Source organism: Poeciliopsis prolifica, unplaced genomic scaffold (assembly GCF_027474105.1).
Source record: "Poeciliopsis prolifica strain line A6 unplaced genomic scaffold, Auburn_PproV2 SCAFFOLD023, whole genome shotgun sequence".
In the NCBI taxonomy this organism is placed as follows: domain Eukaryota; kingdom Metazoa; phylum Chordata; class Actinopteri; order Cyprinodontiformes; family Poeciliidae; genus Poeciliopsis; species Poeciliopsis prolifica.
The window spans coordinates 3,501,479-3,522,950 of record NW_026562398.1 but is presented as its reverse complement, the minus strand read 5'-3'; the positions used below and the strand labels follow the sequence as shown (position 1 = coordinate 3,522,950).

At 39.0% G+C, this 21,472-nt stretch overlaps 1 protein-coding gene across 4 annotated transcripts in view; it reads right to left on the bottom strand.

The window, feature by feature from the left end:
* Window positions 1-21,472, bottom strand: part of LOC129370430 (IQ motif and SEC7 domain-containing protein 1-like) — a 116,310-nt gene that overhangs the window by 61,914 nt on the left and 32,924 nt on the right. For 3 of the 4 annotated variants that reach the window (XM_055046418.1, XM_055046427.1, XM_055046425.1), the window contains exon 3: window positions 18,282-18,389. In XM_055046418.1, the coding sequence (XP_054902393.1) occupies window positions 18,282-18,389 (108 nt within the window). Of the gene's footprint in view, window positions 1-895; window positions 1,508-18,281; window positions 18,390-21,472 lie in introns of those variants that run through there. The other variant, XM_055046420.1, reaches the window with a different exon arrangement.

Below are 21,472 nucleotides of genomic sequence, written 5' to 3'. Positions count from 1 at the left end.
TGCTCACAAATAAATTGCTTATTTAATTGTATCTCTGCAGAGGAATATAGTCGAAAGACCTTATTCAGCTGATTGTACGGTGCACAAGGCAACAGAAGTCGGTTTGAAGAATTGTTACACAACTGCCCAACGGTAATAAAACAAACATGACATTTTGTCAACCTTTTGTCCTCGCTGGATTCCTAGATGGTTTACTTTGGAAGAATTGTAAACCTTGCAACACACCGACTATGTGTAGGATCCATCCTAAAATAAAATGAAAGACCCAGCCGCATTTTGCACACATGCGCACAAGCTGACTTACGAGCTGTGCAACACACACACACGCGCGTGCGCGCACACACACTGAGATTGTACCAATCACGCACAGGACCACAATCACTCCCACAAAAATACAGCAGAGGCTGAAAGGGACTCATGTGCCCAGTACGGGCTGTCACAGCATCATGCAGAAATGAGTCATGTTTCCCCGAGGCTCTAAAAGCATCTCTCACATGACTCCGCTGTGATCACAGCTACAACGGCAGCTCCTCAAACACAAAACAACCCTGAGGTGTTATCATGTTACATGAACACACATGGCATTCATACATCTTGGTGTTATTGGAGACTGCCATCCAAACAAAAGCACACTGCACCGTACCACCCCTCCCTGGAACATAGACGTTGTTTACAAAGAGTATAGGAAGGGAACAGGAGAGACACAGCAAGGTCTGAGAGCCGTAGGTGACTCAGCATGGACTGTAGAGTGGGTAGACACAGTGCTTTCCTCTGCCACCCACTTGACTGCTCTGCCTGTGAATGGGAGCCGCACCAGCGCTGCCCAGGCAGGCGAGCCTGCCCGCCTGCCCGTCTACCTGTCCGACCATGTTCACAACCATCAGGCTTTACTCACATGTCGTAGAGCCTGTAGCCCATGGCCGAGCCCGGTCTGCTCGGGTGGGACCCGGGGTCTCGTGTCCTCCGGGGGTCCGTGCTGCTCACCACAGCGCGCCACACACTTGGCTTGTCCATCCTGTCTTCTGGTGAACGGGACGTGATGGTGGGACGGCGTGTGCACACAGGCTCACTCACTCAGACTCTCACTCTCCTTCCCAGTCACAAACATGGGCTGCCACAGAGCAGTGCGTGCGTGATGTAATGAGGAGCATCCAAGAGGCTGACGGACGATGGGGAGGTGCAGAGGGGTGTGGAGGACCAGCAAGAAAGGAGGAGGAGATGGGAGGGGATGTGGAGCCCGGGAGGTAAATGAGCCGTGTGGTGTGCAGCCTCTGTTCTAAGGCATGATTGGTAATTCTTCACAGGTAGGAGTGTGAAGACTGCCACACATAAATAAATGAAAAGAGGGCAAACCTGCAGGGAGGCTGCTGGGAGGTTCACTGGGATTACTGTGCATCTCCAAGATACTGGGAAGCATCTGCGGATACGTCTCTGCACCCTCTCATCTACTCTCAGTAGTACGGTCCTCAGATGGGGCCATTTGATTGGCTGCAAGGTCTCCATAGAAACAAGAGGATGTGTCAGAGGTAGGGCTCATTATCATGCCTCCTATTTCCCCTCCTTCCCATTTTTTGTTTTCTCTCCCTTTCTTCTCCAATTTCTTTTCTCCTCACACACTGAGCCCCACCGCAGCATCCCTCTCTCCACTGGAATCAATGATTTTTCTCTGCAGAGTCCTTAAAAACACATTCTCATTATGATCCAAAAAGCTAGAGATACCTACTGGGTATGCTTTCTTTATACACACTAAGTTACTTAGGGGGAAACGTAAATCAAATAAAGTATGCACCGAAAAATCCGCTATGGACCGGGGCGATCAGCTCTGACCAAGAGAAATGACCAAAGAATCTATTTCCAGTCAGTGAACACGCGATACAAATGCACAACCATATCATAGTAACAAAAATACTTCTTGGAGTGGAGGCTGTTAGTAAGGTAAATCTAATTTTAGAAATAAGAAAACACAAAGTGAGCTATTTTCAGTATATTGGGCTGTTAAAAATAAAGTCAGGAGAAGCACAAAACCTGTTGCAAGCTAAATTCAACACAAATAATAATAATAATACACTTTTAGTTTGATTGGTTATTTCTTTGTGCTAATAATCATTCTTGGCAATTCAGGACAATTGAAAAGTATGTTATTAATCCCAGATGTTGTTAGAACTTCAAGATTCTCCAAAGAGTCGTTTTAGACGTTGTTGGCTGTGGGCAGAAAGGATCTGCTGTAGCAGTCAGTATTACAGCGAATCTGAAGAAGCCTCTGACTTAAGACATTTTGTTGATGTCAGCAACCTGAAGAAGAGCATGATCAGTGAGCTACATAATATTCATCATTTTATGAAGAATCCTTTCGATTTTTGATTGGTAACAACAGAACAAGAAAAGCACCTGAGCTCAGCATTCAGAGAAGGATTTCTTACATCTCAATGATTTGAAAAACATTGGCTCAATGTGGAGGACTAAACAACTGAATATCTGACAAGCTCTGCTAAGATCCAGAAAATGGACATTTTATTTCAGTTCTTTGATTATGAACTGAAAAATGACATTTTGGCTGCAAAATGAGTCAGAACTGATGCTGCAAAATACATACAGCAGCCACAGTGTGCTGAGCTTCTGCTAAATAATGCAGATGATAATGTTCAAGCTCTCACCAGGTAACAGCAACTAAAGCGGGACAGTTGTCAGGGATGGGAGAGGGTGAAAAGAAAAACAGTCTCCTACGTGCATACATGCACACACAAGTTTGTATTTCTACTCATATTAGGGCTCTGTTTGATTCTGATTAATTTCAGTATAGAAGTATGTAACTCTAACCCCATGTAGTAAATATAAAAGAGTCTGCAGCATTAGGACCAGGCCTTAGTCCCTATAAGGCCTATTTGTCTTCAGAAGGTTAATGAAAATACAAGAAAAGTTCATAAAAAGCAAACAAAGAAACACACACCTACACACAATCATGGAACAGACATCCCAGGCGGATGGCCTCCCGTCTCCAGAGCGATGCACTTGATACATTGCTGTTGATATCTTGATCTTTAAGGTCAAAGAGAATAATAACATCAGACCTCTGTCTTTTTTGTTAATGAACCTGTCTGGCGTAGTAATGGTGTATGCACATCATCTAATCGTGATTACATCCACTGTGTAATTGCTTCAGTCTGTAATCATCAAGGATGAGAGCCCTTTCCGCCGTCAGACATACTGATCATGAAGTGCTGCGTGAGTCTGTGCATGCGATAGGACGCCCTGCATGATGTGTGAACAAGCACCAGCGCTACACTACATCTGAAACAGCCTCTACCTTTTATTTCACTCGATATTCTGAATGCTGGGGCTTCCGACTTACAGAGCTTTGCACTTTGAACCGCTTAACTCTTGTAATGCAGCTCCTCTCATGTCACTTCTAGACAGTTAATTTGTGGGGAATTTCCTCGAAATGTCAAGTACAATTCCACCAAAGCTGGACATGTAACTTCACTTCCAGGCCAATTTGCGTGCCCTCACTGCTGCACAATGTGTGTACTACATGCTGGTGTGTGTGAACAATGGCTTCTTAGAGCAGTGGAGACGACAGCTCAACTACAACAGAAAGTCATGTCTGTAAGATCCAGCAAAGAGCGGATATAGGACCTGTGAGATACACCATCTCTGGACCTTAGCTGTATGCTGATAACTAATAGAAATACAAGGATACAGCTCTAAGGGAATCATCTAGCTGGTATCAAAATACTATTTTATGTCTGTCAATGTGTGTTCACTGAGGTTTGGTTTAACTCAACAAAAGAAAAAGGAACAGTGTGACGCAGTCTTTACGGAAGAAAAACCCATTTAAAACTTATTTCAATAATTGTTATACAAATCTATTTTTTGAGGCATAGTGATACATTTCAAACTTTTTTGAGTTAATTGTGATAATTATAGTTTTTAGCTAACAGTAAATTACAAAAAAATTTACAATGTTAAGTTATGGCCATGTAGTGGCCTATACGATCATGGGGACTATCAAGATCGTCTGACTTGATATTTGTCCAGCAGATTGGAGGATAAGCTACAAAAGGGCACACCGTCAAAAGCTTACCATTTAACCCGGTGCTGTATCTACATGTATTAATGAATAGTTGCGTGGTAGGAAGAAGTACTGTTGAAGACTGTGCTGTGCTGTGCTGCATTGGGGGAATTGTGCAGCAAAGTCCATCAAAGAGTTTGTTGTCCAATCCTTTTCACCACACTGACATATCCAGGGGCTGCAAATGTCACACTGCTTCTGCTATATCCATAATGAACCAGAGACAATGTCAGAAGTGTCTTACCTGGGCAGAGGAGGAAAAAGACGGGACTGTTGCTTAGAAATCGAAATTTTCAGGAAAACTTTGCATTTCTTTTAGAAATGACGACCCAAAAATCTGGTGGTAGAGTTGAGAGGTATGGAGTCCAAGCTGCTTGGGGTCCATTGTGAGATGCTTTTTGCAATCAGTGATTCGAAGAGCCATGTTATCTCCTGATGTTGGTCCAGTGTGCTTTATAAAGTCCAAACCCAATGCAGCCATCTACCAGGAAATTTTAGAGCACCTCATGCTTCCCTCTGTTGATGAGCTTTATGGAAATGCTGACTTCATTTTCCAGTGGGATTTGGCACCTGCCCACACTGTAGTACGAAGCGACCCCGAGGCAGCTCCAAACTACTCCACGGTTGATATTTAATCTCCCTTGGCATTGGATCCCTCGCAGGCCTGAATGTAAACCTAAACTGCAAATGTACAAAAAGTTAAAGGGACCCTTTTAAAAAAACTGACAGAGGGTCGAACTTCTTGGAAGCTGCTTTGTGGGCTTTTAGATGTACAAATATTGCACATGTTAGTGTTCTTCTCCCAACCTCCCCGCTGTCCTCTCTCACCATATGGCCCCTTTTTGATCCAGCTGGCCTTGGTGAACAGTTTGATGTGAGCTGCTTAACTCTAGCTGCAGGAATCTGTTCAGGACTGCACAGACGGCATGCTATCCAAATCACAAACCCATGGCATGCGCAGCTTACTCATTCTTATTAGAACATAAATAGAAAAATCTCCCTAATAACTTGAATTATTAGTATATTTCCAGTTTCCATAATTTATTTGTGCAGTTTGAAGTATTTATTTCTCACAGTGGTCTGAAGTTTTCCCACAAAATTCAAATATCTTTTAAAATCATAAGCAATTTTAAACTGAAGAAATAACAAAAGAAAATGTTTTAATTCCCAAGCTTCAAAAGAAACTTTAAAAATGTGTGTTCAGATTGTTTTGTAGCACATCAGCCAAGGAGAACTTGGTGATCAAAGAGCTTGGTCCTGCAAAGCTGACCTGTCAGCTTCTGAGTGAGAACGTTAGAACCTGACTGATAAAGAAAAATCTGTGCTTCAAATAATTAAAGCTTTTACCGAAATCAGAGGAAAGGAAGCAAAGTACTAACCGTGGCCTTTGAATCTCTCTCTCTCTCTCCACGGATTTCATGAGATCATCTGAAAGCTCTTGATGAAAATGGTAAAACCTAAACCCAGCACACACCAATCTTTACCTTTAACCTTGCTCTCTTCCCTTATTAAAAACTTCTTCACACAAATGGATTCTCTGTTCCCTTTTCACAATACAACCATTTAAGTAAACCTAAACATTATGTATTTTTTTAATGACAATACCAACCCCTTTTTGAAGTATTAGTCAAATTTTTAGCTTCCGTTTATTTGAGAACATTGTAAAAACTGAGTAAATTATTCAGATTTCCTGACATTTATGACTAGTCAGTGTTTTACGGTCATAAGAAACACTAATGAGTTGTAAAACTGAGGATGCTCAGATCAGATTAATAAAAAAAAGTAAGAAAAAAGGAGTGAGACACCAGACGGCCTTATTAGATCTTTAACAACGGTGACTCATGTCCTCGCACTTGAGCTGAGACAATTAACCTTTGAGTCAAGCCTACAAGGATTAAAAACGGCAAACTCTGACAATGGCTTATAAACCATCAAAGCATATTTTTATGCAAAGAATTTGAAATTGTTTTGGCCATTTAAACAACTACAGGGCCTTAAAAAGTATTCACAGGTTGTCATGTTACAACCACAAACCTCAAGGGCTACTATTAGGAGGTGATGTGATGATCAACCTGAGGTAGTGCATTTTTCTGAAGTAGAAGGAAAATTGCCATTTTTAGGGGGGGTTATGATAAAAAGCAAGAAATGTCACTGTGGAACTCACCTGACAGGTCAAAGATAAGATGGGGATGGCAGTTCATTTTCAAGCAGTGCATCAACCCAAACATCCAGTCAAAAAGCAATATTGGAAATCTGTGGTTGATTTATACTATTGGAAACATCCTTTAAAAACTGATGTTGACCGACATTCTTTATCCAACCTGACTAAGACTAAACTAATTTACAAAGAACAGGCAACAATATAAGTCTCTAAACCAAAAAACTGGAAATACAGTCGAAGTTGATTTTTACAAAGTCTTGACTCAGAAGAGCCAGATATAAAAACACTATTTTTCGGATTTCATTCGTAGAAGTTATAAGGCTTGCCTCTTTTCCTTCCTCCTCCAAATTATGTCCCATTTAAATCTAAAACTATGATTAAATAAAGTCACGTTTGTGATTTTTAAATTCAACTGGACATTAGAGCTTTTGAATCTTGTATTTTTATCTAAAACCCGCCCCCCAAACAAACTACACTTCATTATACATGTAGTCAGTAATCAGGCAATACCAACAGCGTGTTGATTTCCCAAAATAATAAGCGAACCATTCAAGGTTTCTTAACCTTTGCTCGCCTAGTTTAGTGATATTGGGAGTTGATCTGGCTGACATAAACACAGATAACACAAGTACTGAAGGTCAGAAACATCATGTTTTGTGTTTGCCCTCTAACAGACTGATTCACCACTCTGCAATAACAGACCTTCAACCTGTCTGTGCCGTTATTTTGTGTATGAACCCAAGGAAGCTTCGATATGCACACACTCTTATGTGGGAGCCACAGCGCTTCAGAAAAATCTTCTAACAGTGAAAACCAAATAGAGAGACTTTTTTTTTGTTTGTTTTCTAAGACATGCAGCTCTGCAGAGATTTGGCCTCCTCTCATGAGGCTTCCTCCTAATTCAAACATCTTCAAAAGAGAGAGGTGGCGAGAGCTAATCATTTCCTGGGCGATAGATGCTACAAACCACAAGATGGCAGTGCATGATCTACTCTGCCAGAGGAAGCCTGCCTCTCTCTATCTCTCTCTCTCTCAACCACTGCTGCTGCTAACCTAATTGGAGTGTTTATGTATCACAAGATTAGACTACAGTTACATATATTTGGTCTCTAATATTTTAACTGCATTTACACACAAAAAAATAAAAATATAACAACCTATCGCCACTTTTGTTATTTCAGCTTTGCTGTGTTTAGTTATAAGCAACTTCCTCTGATTAAAACACACCCATAAAGTTTTTTTGTTCCATATAAATATTTTTCTAGCCTCCCCAGTAACAGCGTTTAAACGCCTCCCCCCGCGTTTAGATAAGGAGACCTCTCCGCCCTGCTCTGGGCATGAGAGACGAGAGGTTTAGTTCCCCTGCTGTTTTCCATGTTACGGCTCTGCACGGTCTCTCTGCGCCTCACTGGCGGAGGGTTCTGCTGCTGTGCAAAGGCTCCTTCTGTTCCCTGCTTGGCCTCAAGCCTGAGAAGATCAGAAGTAGAAGACAGACGAGCTTTTCATTGGCAGGCCAAACAAAGCGCTGTCTCTCTCTGTCTGAATGTGACACAGAGACAAGAGCGTGACCCCCCCAGCCAGCAGCTGAGTCTCTTTGCTGCCATCACAAAGATTTAGACTTCAGTAGAAAAACTGATATCAGTAGAGGAACTGGTATCTGTAATAAGCCACTCACCACCTCACATGCACAAATGTACACACATACCATTTTTAAATGCATAAAATTTTAGAAAGAAAAAAATCAGATGGCATCAAAGAGCATCCTTTTTGTTGATGATTTTCTGACTGAGAGTATTTTGTTTTCTATTTAGTTTTATTGTAATGAACAGAAAATAAGATTTAGATTTCCAAATGGTTGGCCTGTTGATCACGGAACAAAGCCTATCTTAGGAGGACAGCTTTTCAACATTGGTAAGTAATTATGGAATAACTCTCAGGCATTTCAGTCAAATTAATAACACTGACATTATTTGTTTCAGTTTAAATGACCAAGTAATATAAATTCACTACCTCATCTATTAGAGGAAAACTTATTTTCTTTTCTCCTTCAGCCTCTCATTTTCACATTTTACGTTGAGATTTGTCCACATTTTTATATGCCGTGTCATCAGACTGTCACAGGCAATTCCCAGTCAAGTTTTATTTCTTTTAATTCAAGTTAAAATCAATTCTCAAGTCTCTCATTAGATAAAAGCATTAAATCGGTTGTTGATTTACTTGATTTAGTGGAGATGCTTGTAGGTTCCATCAGATACAAATACATGTTGCTGCTATTCTGTATTCTAGGGAGTTGTAGCTGAAAAGTTTGATAAATACTAATCTAGAACATAACTATCTGAATCAATTGTTTTTTGGGGTTTTTTTTGGTACACCTTCATCTAAAGATACAGCACAAATTCAAACACCAATATATATCCAGGTCAAGCCTCTTGTCAATAAGTTGTTGCACATGTTCAGATTCCTTGAAAAATCAGCTGAGATCGGTCGTGGGTGCTCTCCGATCTCTAGGAAACTAGAGAAAAGTGTGACACACCGTGCTCTATTAGCTGATCTGTGTGACGCTCTCTTTACATCTGAGCAGCTTTGGAACAGCAAATTTCTATTATCAGACTGGCAGACAGATCTGATACGCTTTGAGGCTCTTTTGCCTAATATCACTGGTGCGTGGAACTGATGAAAGGATAAGCTGTGAGGGAGTTACAGTATCACTAATCTATCACTTGATCTAATTATCCAACCGAAGTGGCACGGGGTAATATGGAGGCAGTAAAGCTGGGAGAGAGAGAAAAAAAGCATGACACGTCGTTGCTATAGTGTGAAACATCTGCTTCATGTTGTTTCACTCTTGGGCTTTCTGAATCCCACTAACATCACATGAACATGACACACACCTATCTGGGTACTTACTGCTGAACCAATATGATTGTTGTGGACTTGCAAGCCTTTCTTAACCTCGAATGAAACACAAACTCCCACCTTTGTGATTGATTCTGATTTTAGAATCAAATTGCTTTATTATGCATGCAGTTTTTAGATTGAAAAGTTTTCTTTTCCACCCCATCAGCTAAAAGATAAATTGAAATTAATATTTTACAAGAGCAGTTGTCTTGATAATGACATTGCAATTCAGAGAGACGGCTTCCTGCCTGATATCTGATTCGGGTGGGGGGTTGAAGGCAACACAGATAGCAGGCTGCTCGCTGAAACCATAATAGTGTGTAAAAGGACAAATTGGTTATTATGACTGAAGGTAATCACGTACTTTCATGCTGACAGTTTCACCTTTAAACCGGATGGAACAGAACAAACTGAAATACAGTTTATAAATAGAAACATGTTAGGAAACATTGTTTTAAGGGAGAAGTGTAAATCAAGATCATTTCAGCAGTTCCCATGAAACATCCAAACTGTGCATTGATTAGATTTCTGAATATTAAATGTTTTAGTTATTTATGACTGTTTTTACCACATTTTTATTCATGTGGTCTGCTATTGTTAAGTGCACCAAGTTGGAGATAAAAAGCAGACACAGCCCCATTAGAACAGATTATGTGATATCATATATTAACAATATGTTAAATAATTTAAAAAACATTTTCCAGTAAAATGTGACATGATTATGCTATGTACAATTTAACTGAAACAAGAAAAATAGCTGAAGTAGAAAAATATGACCAGAAAAACTGCAAAGAGCTGGTCTGTTTAAATGTGAAACCTTTAACACTGTTTTGATTCAATCTTTGTGATTCGTTTTCCTGTCATCAATCTCACTGAACAGTTCAGTTCAGAAATAAGTTCAGCAGTCCTTGTCAAATTTTACTGACATGTGATCTTTTACATCCTTATTCTAAAGCTACAGTTTGCAGGCATGCTAAAAAGTACCGACAATTATATCATTGTGCAAAGGTATCAGTCAGCAGATCTGGCACAGAAACAGTACATTTTTTTTTTTTTTTATTGAAATCAAAATTGGAAATGAGTTAATTCTGATGCACATAAAAGGGTAATCAATACAGCTGATCCCTGCTTACCTTGCACTGCGTCAAAATTTCTAAAAATATTATGACATTGCATAGCTGCATAGAGGCTAAATAGTGTGCATACACACCACACACTCTGCGCATGGCTTCATGAAGTGAAAGGCACACTGCGAAAATGTTCTCCCATCTGACTTTCGGTCAAAGAAACTTATTCTAAGCCGAAAGGAAAAACCATGCGCTCCTTGATCAGAAGCATGCATTTCCTCAGATCCAGCCTCAGAGTCCCGAACTGAGCCTGTAATTAACTGTTGGGGAATATGGTGACGAAACAGAAGCTGGGAACCTCAAAGACAGCGTTCCCAGGAGTTCAGACTCATTACTGAAGTGGGCTTTTGGTTCTATAGGCCTATTAAATAATTGTGAAGTTGTGATTTCCCATCTGGTGGCATCAAAATTTTACAATACAAACAGCTGTAAATAAAAAGCCCAATAAAGATGGATTTCCTACAGCTGGTGGAATGTTATGTTCAGCAGAAGCCATTTTCTTTATTCCTTTTTTTTGGGGGGAGGGGGCAGCAGTATTTTATCCCCACAATAACTGCTCATTTATTTACCAAATGCTGTCTGCTGCCACATACAATAAATGTTTATTGTGCTGTTTAGCCTGTCTCAAAATGACTTCAGTTATAGTCATCCCTCACAAAGGGGAAATGCTGCGATGAGACAGTTACAATTAATGCCACAATGCGGGGTTCATGAACCTACGCATGGGAAGACATTTCCACTTCAACAGCGTGTCATTTTCCACCGTGTTCAGCTCTGCGACACGTTCTTATGAGCTGCCTTTCTGCCTCAAGCAGTCAGCAAATAACAGGGCAGCTTCTTCAGCAGCAGAGGCAGCGTCTCCGCGATTCTAAATCGATAGGCTCTGATTCTGCAGTGCTATTATTTAAAAGGCCTGGAGATAATCACAGGTTCTGTCCTGAAATGGACATTCGCTGTAATGAAGAACATAATGTGTATGAGTTATTTATGCGGCTCATTCTGATGATCACCAACTAATTAGGAGGTGTAAACCTAAATATGTGCCGAAAGACTAGTGAGCCTGATACGTTTTAGGAGCGTTCAAGAGATGGCACTTTAAAAGGCCTTGAAGGCTCTTAGATTTAGTCAAAACAAACTGTTAAGCATGCCAGATGTAGTCTGAGTATATGACGTTAGTTGTTCCTGCACTGTTTATCATTTGGGAAAGGTTTCGCTTAGATGAGCAAAATTGAAAATCTTATTTTCTTCATTTAGAAAACCAGGCTATGAATGTAATAACTTGGTGTTGAAGTAAAGCATCAAATTTTTTGTTCCTCCTGCTTCTTTTTTCGTAATGTTACACATTGCTTCATGGAATGGAAGTCTTAAATCTCCATATCGAGTTTGACTGATAGACATATGAACATAAATATAACTTACTGTAGTTTAACCCTATTAAAGGCCTTGGGCCGCAACACAGAGGGGAGTATAAATATGAGCTGCCAAGCTTACAATCTATATCTATATCTATAAATCCAATCAGATTTTCATGACTGACGACACAGAATGAGAGACGAGGAGAGTCGGAGAAAGTGGCAGGACTGAAACCTGCCAGGCGTTTTTTCAACTGAGAGGAAGAAGGAGAAAAACTAAAGTAAAGGGGAAGAAAAAGGGGAATCAAAAGAGAAGCGTGAAGTCAGGAAAAAGGGGAAGCTCAGAAAGCATCTTGGGTATTTAAAAGCCTTCATTCAGCCTTGAGCTGGACTTGATGGGTGCAGAGGCAGGGAGGTCTTAACTCCACACAGGACTGAACTAGAAGGCAGCTGCGGGCGATGAATGCAGCAGCTACTTCACAGGCAGTACACCAATCAGTTCAAACTTTATTTTTTTCTCCTGGATTTAATGATGACAAGGAAGTGCCTTGGACAGGAAAGTTGTTTCCTCCTTAATTGATGAGTTCATCTGTACTTCTGTAAGATTAGGAGATATATTCTATAAAAACCTTGTTCTCTTCATGTAAACCCGACAGTACAAAGCAATCCTTCTGTCTAACATTGCTTTTTGACATCTACTCTTCTTCCTGACCACTCCACTTTTACAGTCTCAGTCTGACATAAACACAGTTCCTGCGTTTACCTCTCAATGCCACAGAGCACTCAGCAGACACTGGAGAACACGGCGACCATGGAGCCGAGAGAAAAACAAAACAAAAAAGCAGCCAAACATTTTTAGAACAAAAGCTGCAGGTGTGAAAAATGTTGCAGATCGTCATCACACAGGAGGACATATTAAAGTAATATTAATAGGTGAAAGAAAATGCACCTATTTCTGTACTGGAGTCAAGTCAGTTTAGGACAACACTCTCCCTTGAGCCCTCATTATAATATTTTAGTGCAGATTTTTTTGACTTTTATTGAGATTAAGTGTTGCACAGCTTGGCATTCTCAGGAAGCCATTTTAAATGTATTGGCTTTTTGGCCGGTGAGACACAGTTTAAGCTAATGGGAGCTAAAGTATAACAATTAAAACTCACATTCAGGTAATCACCACTTTTATTCAGTTTATTCCATATTTACTCTTTAAATCTTCAGTTATTTTTTTAGTTTATTTCTAAATCCTGTGGCCTGCTGGCTCAGGATTACTGTCGGCTCCTGACTGGATGCGCTATGCCAAACGCACACAAAAACTACAGAGAAAGGACATTAAACACATCGAGGAACAGGTCTATGACAGAGATCAGGCAATGTAGTGCATTTGGTCAAGTTCAGAAATGCTACTTTAGCAGAAGCATTATAGTGCATGTTTCATTTACCTGTGCTGACCATTACATCAGCTCAAACATGTTGCTACCCAGGGTGCTAAACCCCAAGAAAAACATGTGGATGATAAAGACAAATTGTGCAAAAATAAATAGTCAGAAATCCCTTTCGCTCTGTTCTCCAACTCTGTGAAAGGTTGCAGAAGAAACATAAATACTAGGCATATTAAAATTAAATATTCCCCACTGAACAAAGCCTATAATGAATAAATAGTACAGCAGTAATACCTGTAATAGTTGAAAGGAGATTGTTTTTCTTTCAACTGAATAAAGGAAAAATCTCCCAGCAGTCTCTTAACGCTGCTTGTATATCACCATCACTTGACAATAGTCACCAAAGCTGGAGGAAATTTGATTTATTTATCAAGATTATGTCTCCTGAGAAAAATGGCAACGTTTTCCTATCACAAGCTCACTTCAGTTCCTCCTGGAACATCTGAATCTCTGTTTATTATTATTATTATTATTATTTGAACTTCTGTCATGCTGTCTCTGGATAATCAGTGGAATTTATCTTTCTGAAACTTTACTTACTTTCTTGTTGAAGTTACGAACAGTTTAGGAGGATTTCTTTTGTCTACAGCAAACCCCAACAAGAAAGGTTCCAATAAAAGTGATCAGTAGATCATTTGCTATTTAAAGTGAAACAATAAATCACTTTGTTAAATATTGGTTGCAACAGTTGCTTGTTGGCTGTTGCAGTGAGGTGCTCACTTGTGGAACTGTTGGCAAATTTGCACACAGAATCATCATAACGTGCACCGTCTCATAAACATTTTGGCACAGGAAGTAAGTCATCACATCTAAGCCTTTAGAGCGCTTGTTAAGTCCCTTACACTTGCAGATCAAATGTGCCTTATGCATGTAATTGTTAAAGGCAAGAGAAGCTTGAGCTTGCGCAGCAGAAAAAGAAAACCAGCATGGTGAGACACAAGGAGTGCAAACACCTCAGAGATGGAAGGAGACGAATACAACAGCAGTCCCGATTCAAGAATATCCCTTGAGTATTTTTTCACTATTACAGTAAGGCAGTCGTTCTGCTTGCTTTGAATCTGACTGCTCGTCTCCAGAGACTGCTCCAACTCCAGCTCTGATCACGTCTCTGTGAGTAGCATGACTCGAACGTCAAGATTCATATATTAATTTCCAATATCTTCTCAAGCTCAGAACTCAGAGGCTAAAGTAAATCACGGAGATATTAAAAAATAAGAGTTCTGAAAACATAAGCATACAACGCCTTGCTAAGCTATTTATACCCCTTTAACTTCTGCATATTTTCTCATGCTTCAATATTAGCTAGCTTGAATGCTGTATTATTGTGAAGTGGGAGTAAAACCACTTCACAAGTTTATTTGTATAGCACATTTCAGCAACATGGCAGTTAAAAGTGCTTTACATCATGCTTTACATTTCAACGTTTTTCACAACTATAAGTTTGAAATGTTGGCACTATCACTTATTTCCCAAACCAATACCACGTTTTACTGCAATTGGGGAATGTCTACAAAAATGTATGCCCATTTATCTTTGCAAATAAGCTCAATATTTATTTGTGAGTTTTGACTGGATCATTTCTGCTTTGATCTAAACCACTCCATTGTAGCTCTGACAGTCTTTTGCTGCTTTTAACACAATTCTTCCCAGGACTGCCCTGTGTTTAGCTCTATCCATCTTCCAAACCATTTCGACCAAGGGTATGCTGTGTTCAGGATGATGTGCGGTTTTAGTTTTCAGACTTTTATTTGTGAATTAAAAAAAAACATGTGATTTACTTTTCCCTTCACAATTAGCCATTATCTTCTGATGTTCTATCACACACAAGCTCAATAAGATCTCAAAATTTTGCAGCAGCAATTAGAAAATTCTGAAAGAAGTTAAGTTTTGAATGGTACTGTAAATGACCGGGCAACAACTCAACACAGGTCAGACTCTCCCTTTTCCAAACAACACAAATTCGTAATGATTAATTTAGTCCTCCGAATTCTTTGGATAATAGTTTTTTTCCTCTGCATGTTCTATTATGCAACACACACACACCTAAACCAACACACACCTAAACCAAAGCGAGGAAATGTGCATGCTGCCGGGCATAGTATCGCATATCAGAAGTGGCAAAGTAATTAATATTTCACCCACTCGTTTCACATTAACACCACGCAAACACAGTCAGAAAACACAGTCGCAAGAATCAGTCACTCATCAGGAGTCTCACACAGCCGCAGAGTTTCAGCGGGAAATGATTACACAATATCTTTCCTCATTTCGCTTCAAACACAATGCGAAAAATGCTGTTTTCCAGTGACTCCATGGTCAACAATACATCCCACATCAATGCAACATCCTGAGTTCAAATCTGGTGCATGACCTTTGTCACGTGGTGAGAGAGCTTCCACTACTGAAGGACATCATCCCTCAAAAATACTTCATAACAAGATAGTCGTGATGGAGGCCTCAGCGTTTGCTCTCAATCCATTTTGTGCAGCTATTCGTTTTTCAAACTTTCCTTCAGCCGTGGACAGTGTGTTTGTTTTCCAAAGCATGCATTCAGCAAGCTGCCCACTCATACTCATTGTTACACTTCAAACTGGCCTGACATGTTTGACACAATAAGCAGCTGAACAATGAGCTTCACAGTGTCACGGATGCTTGACACAGAAAATACAGAGAGAATCGAATGACTGGCACAAATTACCTTTTCTGGCCAGAGAAACCTGAAATGAAACGTTAGTGTTGGTTGATGTCCAAATTCCTGAAGGAAATCCATTTAGAAAACAGGATGGAACTGTTTACGAATTAGATGAATGATCAGCCTGTACTGTCTCGGTTTCTGAGAACACTTCACAGCTGATCCTGATACACCGTTTGTTACACATTTGTTTCAATGTGTAGAACAACAGAAATCAGCAGGGTTATCTTTACTAAGCTGCTGATATTAGGACCATTGCATATGCAATCACTAAGTTACCACTGACCTAAATTTACAGTGACATCGAGACTGTATTGACTGGTGCACCTCTCTGCCTTTCTGTATCTTGTCTGTATGCTGCCCACAAACCGCTGCTGAGTAAGAAAGAACTCCAAGAGAGCATCTGAAACATTAAATTATAAGATGTTCAAAGCAAATCGCTAAGCTATGGAAGAATGAGAGCAACTTTTTCTGCAAGTTGTGTCTTCACATTATTAACTCAAACCACACTAAAATATTTTATAAAAAGAATGATCAAGTCATATTAAAAAGAAAACAAAAGATTTAATGTGCTAACATTAACCTTGCACTTCACAAACTTCATTGTCAGCTGAAGCAAAATGTGACTTTCTACTGTAAACATTGACTCTTATCTTTAATTTTACAAATTAAAATTTGTAAAATTAAAATTAAATTATCTTTAATTTTACAAATAAAAGATAAAACCACATTTTACACCACATTTTTACAAATAAAAGATAAAACCACCTTACTATCCATAAATAGCTAATTTCATAGCAAAATACAATGATCAACAACACAGAAATGCCTAATGCAGCAGCATATCACATGTTACATCAGTACAATAATTGGCCAATATTTATTTTTTTTTTATTGCAATATATATGCTAGGTTACAAGAAAAACATTTCAGTCAACATGTCCGACAATTTTAAAAGTTTTCATTGAACAGTAATAAATTACGTTTGTTATGTCTGACTGTCCGACGTGTTTTCACAAACAATTCTGATCATTTATGCAGCTGGCTCCACCACAAGCTGACTCCGCCATGAACTGAATAACCAACTAGAAACACAAAAATGTAAATAGAACTGATGAAATGAAAAGAAACAAACGAATGCGCAAGGCCAGAAAACTGCAGCAACAAAGAATTCAAACAAGACCAAAGCCAGAAAAAAAAATACCAGCAGAAATATGACCATCATGGAGTTCCTTTGCAAAGCTCCCACTTTTTCAGAATTTAACTCAACAAGAATTCTGATTCATTTTTGTGACCCACTATACCCTTAATACTATCCTTTTTTTTTTTGGACCAGACTATGCTGTCTGTCAGAATACCTGAAACTCCTAGTCAACTGTATAGAAAGCAAAAAGGATTATCATGTTCTCCAGCCACAAAATCATAGCTTTTAGCATGGTATGGTGAGGTTCCATTATTCTTTTGACAAGAAAAACTAGCTTTTTTGCCATGTACCACAACTCTTAGCTCCAAATAATACTGCAGTTTGTGACAACCAATCCAGCAAGGACTAAAAAGCAGATTTTCATGGAGGCACACAGCATTCAACCATTATCATTTAGCAATCAGCTGATTGTAATTGTGTCAGGATAATCCTGCTGTACAGTAAACAAAGCTTCTCAGCTGCTTACAGTCATCATAATCCATTTAACCTAATAGCCTTTAGCTGTTTTTAAAAATGACTCACTAAGCAACAATCAAGCCAAGACAAGAGGAGAGGAGTGCATACATAAGTGAATTAATCGGTGATGTTTTTACAATTTAACAAAGTCTAAAAGCAACGTGCAAATGTTTCTCATCAGACACTGAACAGTTTTTTTTTTTTAAATCTATTTCTTTTGTGGAACTTCATTTTTTTAAACCATGAAGAATGATTTATTTTTGTGCTGCACATGAGTCAAAAGTGGGCTATGGATTAAACGCATATTTCTTTTTAATGATGAAGCACAAAGCACTAGGAGGCAGCTCTGAAACTCTCACAAGTCTTTTGAAGCTCCCACTAGTCAGTCCCACAGATTTGACAGGCTGCTCCCTTTTTCTCCTTGCTTGCCGAGAAGGTTTCTGAAGGTCTGAGCTCAGTGCAGGCTAATGGCTCAGCAGCACTGAAGGCTCATTTAAGAAAAGTTCATATTTCATTAAGGCTGAACCTGATTATCTCCTCCTGTAGTGCACATGGTCACAAAAAGATGAGCGTACACATCAGGAGAACAAAACACAGGCTCCCAGACCTGCATTCATGAAACGCTGATGACTGAAGGACAGCTGCAAAGCCTCCAACATTAAGACACGGCAAAGTTTGCAGCTGTCAAGCTGTCACTCCCGATACATCTGACGAAGAAAGGCTAACTACAGCAGGGCATTGATTTTAGCTGGGACAACTTCTGGACAATGACAGAAGGAAGACAGAAAGCCCCTGGTGTTTGGATGTGATGTATACATGCTGTTCTTATTAAGAGACACACTGCACATTTAGAACTATAACACCAAATAATATCTTACTGTACCCAAAGGATGCAGACTTCCACTTGCGGCAGGGGATGACCCTCTTGCAACCTTCGGATCCTAACCTCCCGGGGTTTTCTGTGGCTTCAACCGGCAGTGATGCATGCCTCCTAAAGAAAAAGAAAAAAAAAAGGACAGACAGTGTCACAGCACAAAACAAACCTGCAAACGTGCGATGACAGACGTAGAAGAAAAATTATCAGTGTGAAACTGCCACTTGGCAATGAAGTATTAGTTATTTGAAGGACTAATTCTCTTGATGATTTTCACTTTTTCCAATATTTTGCTTTGGAAAAATACATTTTTATAGAAGTAATCAAACATTTCAGATATCAACTGCAAACTGGAAATGACACATGGCTACAATGTGACATCAAAAGGAAAAAAAAAATAATTTGCTAAACAATACCTTTTTATCAGTTTGGCACAAATAATACTAAGAAAGAATATTACCTGAATTCATTTAAAACATACTAAAAGGTAAGTTATAGGAACAGAGAAACGGCCTCAGGTCTCACTATGATCAACTACAATCGACATATAAACTGTACCTGCTACCCGCCTCGGGCTCGTCAAGAGCAATGAGCTTGTATTCTTTTTTTTTATTCCTGTTCTATTGATCATATTTCTGTTACTTTTGAGGCATTTATTTTAATTTTCTCTCTTCTATTTTGTAAAAAGTCTCTACATCTTTTGAGCTGGTTGTTTTTGACATTTAGACAGCATTTCTTAGAAAGCTGTGAGCAATTGAAAATGGGATGAAGGATTTTTGTTATTGACAACATCTGCTGGGATTGGTTTTACACCATCTCCACCCAATTAAGTAAAACACCTGCACTGCACTACCAACGTTTTACTCTTTAAATTACAGTAAAATTTAGCTGTAGAGATATTCAGGAACCTAACCCTATTAATTTAAGAAGGTGGATCACTCATTTTGAAAACATTTTTCTTGAACTGAACTTTTCTCCACATTTCTCAGATCTCCCTTTGTGTAAAACAAGGTCTCTCAGAAAAACACAGTCCGCTCAGAATGGGAGAAACTGAATTATAAGCAACAATATCATCTAGTCCAACAAACATTAGAAAAGAAGCAAGGCATTCACTTTTTTGGACACAGACATACAAATTAAAGATAATAAAACTATTTAGTCAATGTACATACATTTCAGAAGGTAAACGCTGATCTGGCTTATCTAATAGATAATGTACATTCGTTGATCAGCTATGAATTATATGCATCATGATGTGCAATATTTATCTTCATCTGTGTTTTCATTGTTACATTTTCTAAACAAGTCTTCATCAGCAATAATAGGCTAATAGAAATTATAATCTCGTCCAATATGGAGGATCACAGAAAGGAAAAGTCAATAGGACTTCGGTTTAATTGTAGAGCATGTGACCTCACTTTTAAGCTTTGTTTGTATTCTACACAAGAGTGTTGCATGTAGAGATCTCCTAAGAGGCATGTCTCTCTCATCTATTGTTTACCAATGCTTTAACAAAACAAAGCCTTCTGGTTGTTTCAAATGGATGAAGCACAGTTCTTAAGCTTCCAGCTTGCAGCCCAACACTAAGAACAAAGTTGTAATCCAGTTATTTCAGTACCAGATCAATAAATCCAACTTTATTCAACGTTATTTCAAAACCACAACAATTTTCCATTTTATTCTTCCCTTAAATGAGATGGCAGAGAAAACATCAGGGTGGTAGACAATTTCTCTTGCTGTATGGGGCATAGGTCACAACCCTGCCCCTCCACCACTTGTTGCTGTGCACTGTCGGTCAGCTGGGTGTGAGACTGTTCTATCTTTGTATACTTGTATTACTCTTTAAAGACCACAAAAGCATTTAGTAGCATTAATGAGTCTTAATTATACATTAAAATGTAATGCTACAAATAACAATTTGATCATGTCATACAACTCAATCACCTATTTATAAATGTAAAACATTTATTGCTTTTAAATTTAATTATTATGGCTAAGAACTAAAACCAAAACTCAGTACTTCATAAAAATTTTATATTTTGTAATAAGACTTTTGACCAGACTTTTGACATATAACACTGCTCAGCCTGACACCCTCAGCATGCTTTGTCCAAGCATAGACATGGAAAGTTGAGTGGAAGAAAAAACTATGGTAGAAAAGGTTGCACAAGCTACAGAGACCTGAACCTGGTGAGGACTGTGAAGCAAAGAAAAAAAATTTAAAAAAAAAAAACTAACTTAAATGCTTTGTGTATTAAATTTATGAGCTTGAATATTTTGTAATCACTTAAAGGAGATGCATCTGTATATTTCTGGTTTTGAAATTCTGTGTGAATACAGCAAAACGCTGGTATTTTAACTCAAGGTTATCATGTCATGAGAATCCCATACCAGCCCGTGCTACTTAGAAGATCTCTGAAGATCTAGAAGATGTCAGATCTCTTCTGTGCTTTTATCTCCAAGCATTAAATTAATTTTATTGTTTAAAACAAGTTGCAGACACAAATCTAGCTCTGAAGTCTAGAGAGACAGAGGAGACTGATTGTGTCATGCCTTCTGCCATTTGCTGCTGTTTCTGCATAATGAAATATTAATTTGAAATATGCAAATTCCGGATTCAGAGCTATGGACCCTAACTAAGAAGGAATTTACTCAGTTTCTCACCTTTATCTACTCCAGGGCTGACACCAAGTCAAATGCTGTGAACTTTTTTCAGACCTGAAAGAGGCAACGCTGCTTTAGAAAGATTCTCTTCCCCAGACGTGTGTTGCAGACGAAGCCGTATGTCTGCTGTCATATTCTGGCATACACAGGTTACTGTAAATGGAGTTTATGTATAATGGAGTGGATTTAAATAGCACTCCTCTCGCCTTGTTGGTCTAACAAGTCCTACAGGCTGCCCCCTTTAACAGTATAACTACAGATTTTGGATTACTTTGATACTGGTCTTCAGAAGAATGAGTCCAAAGAAATGTCGTAAAGCTTTTTCTTGGTCTTTTGATGGCTGTTAATTTAGAAAATTCTTTAAACTTCAGCACATCAATAACAATGACGTGTTTTACATAACAGCCTTAGACATCCAACATGCATTTCTGGTTCTGCATTGACTTCTGTCCCTTCTATTTACAGCAATAGAGTTTATGATCACTCTTCAGTGAAAATGTCTTTAACCAGTGGGGCTCCCCAAGACTCAATACTCA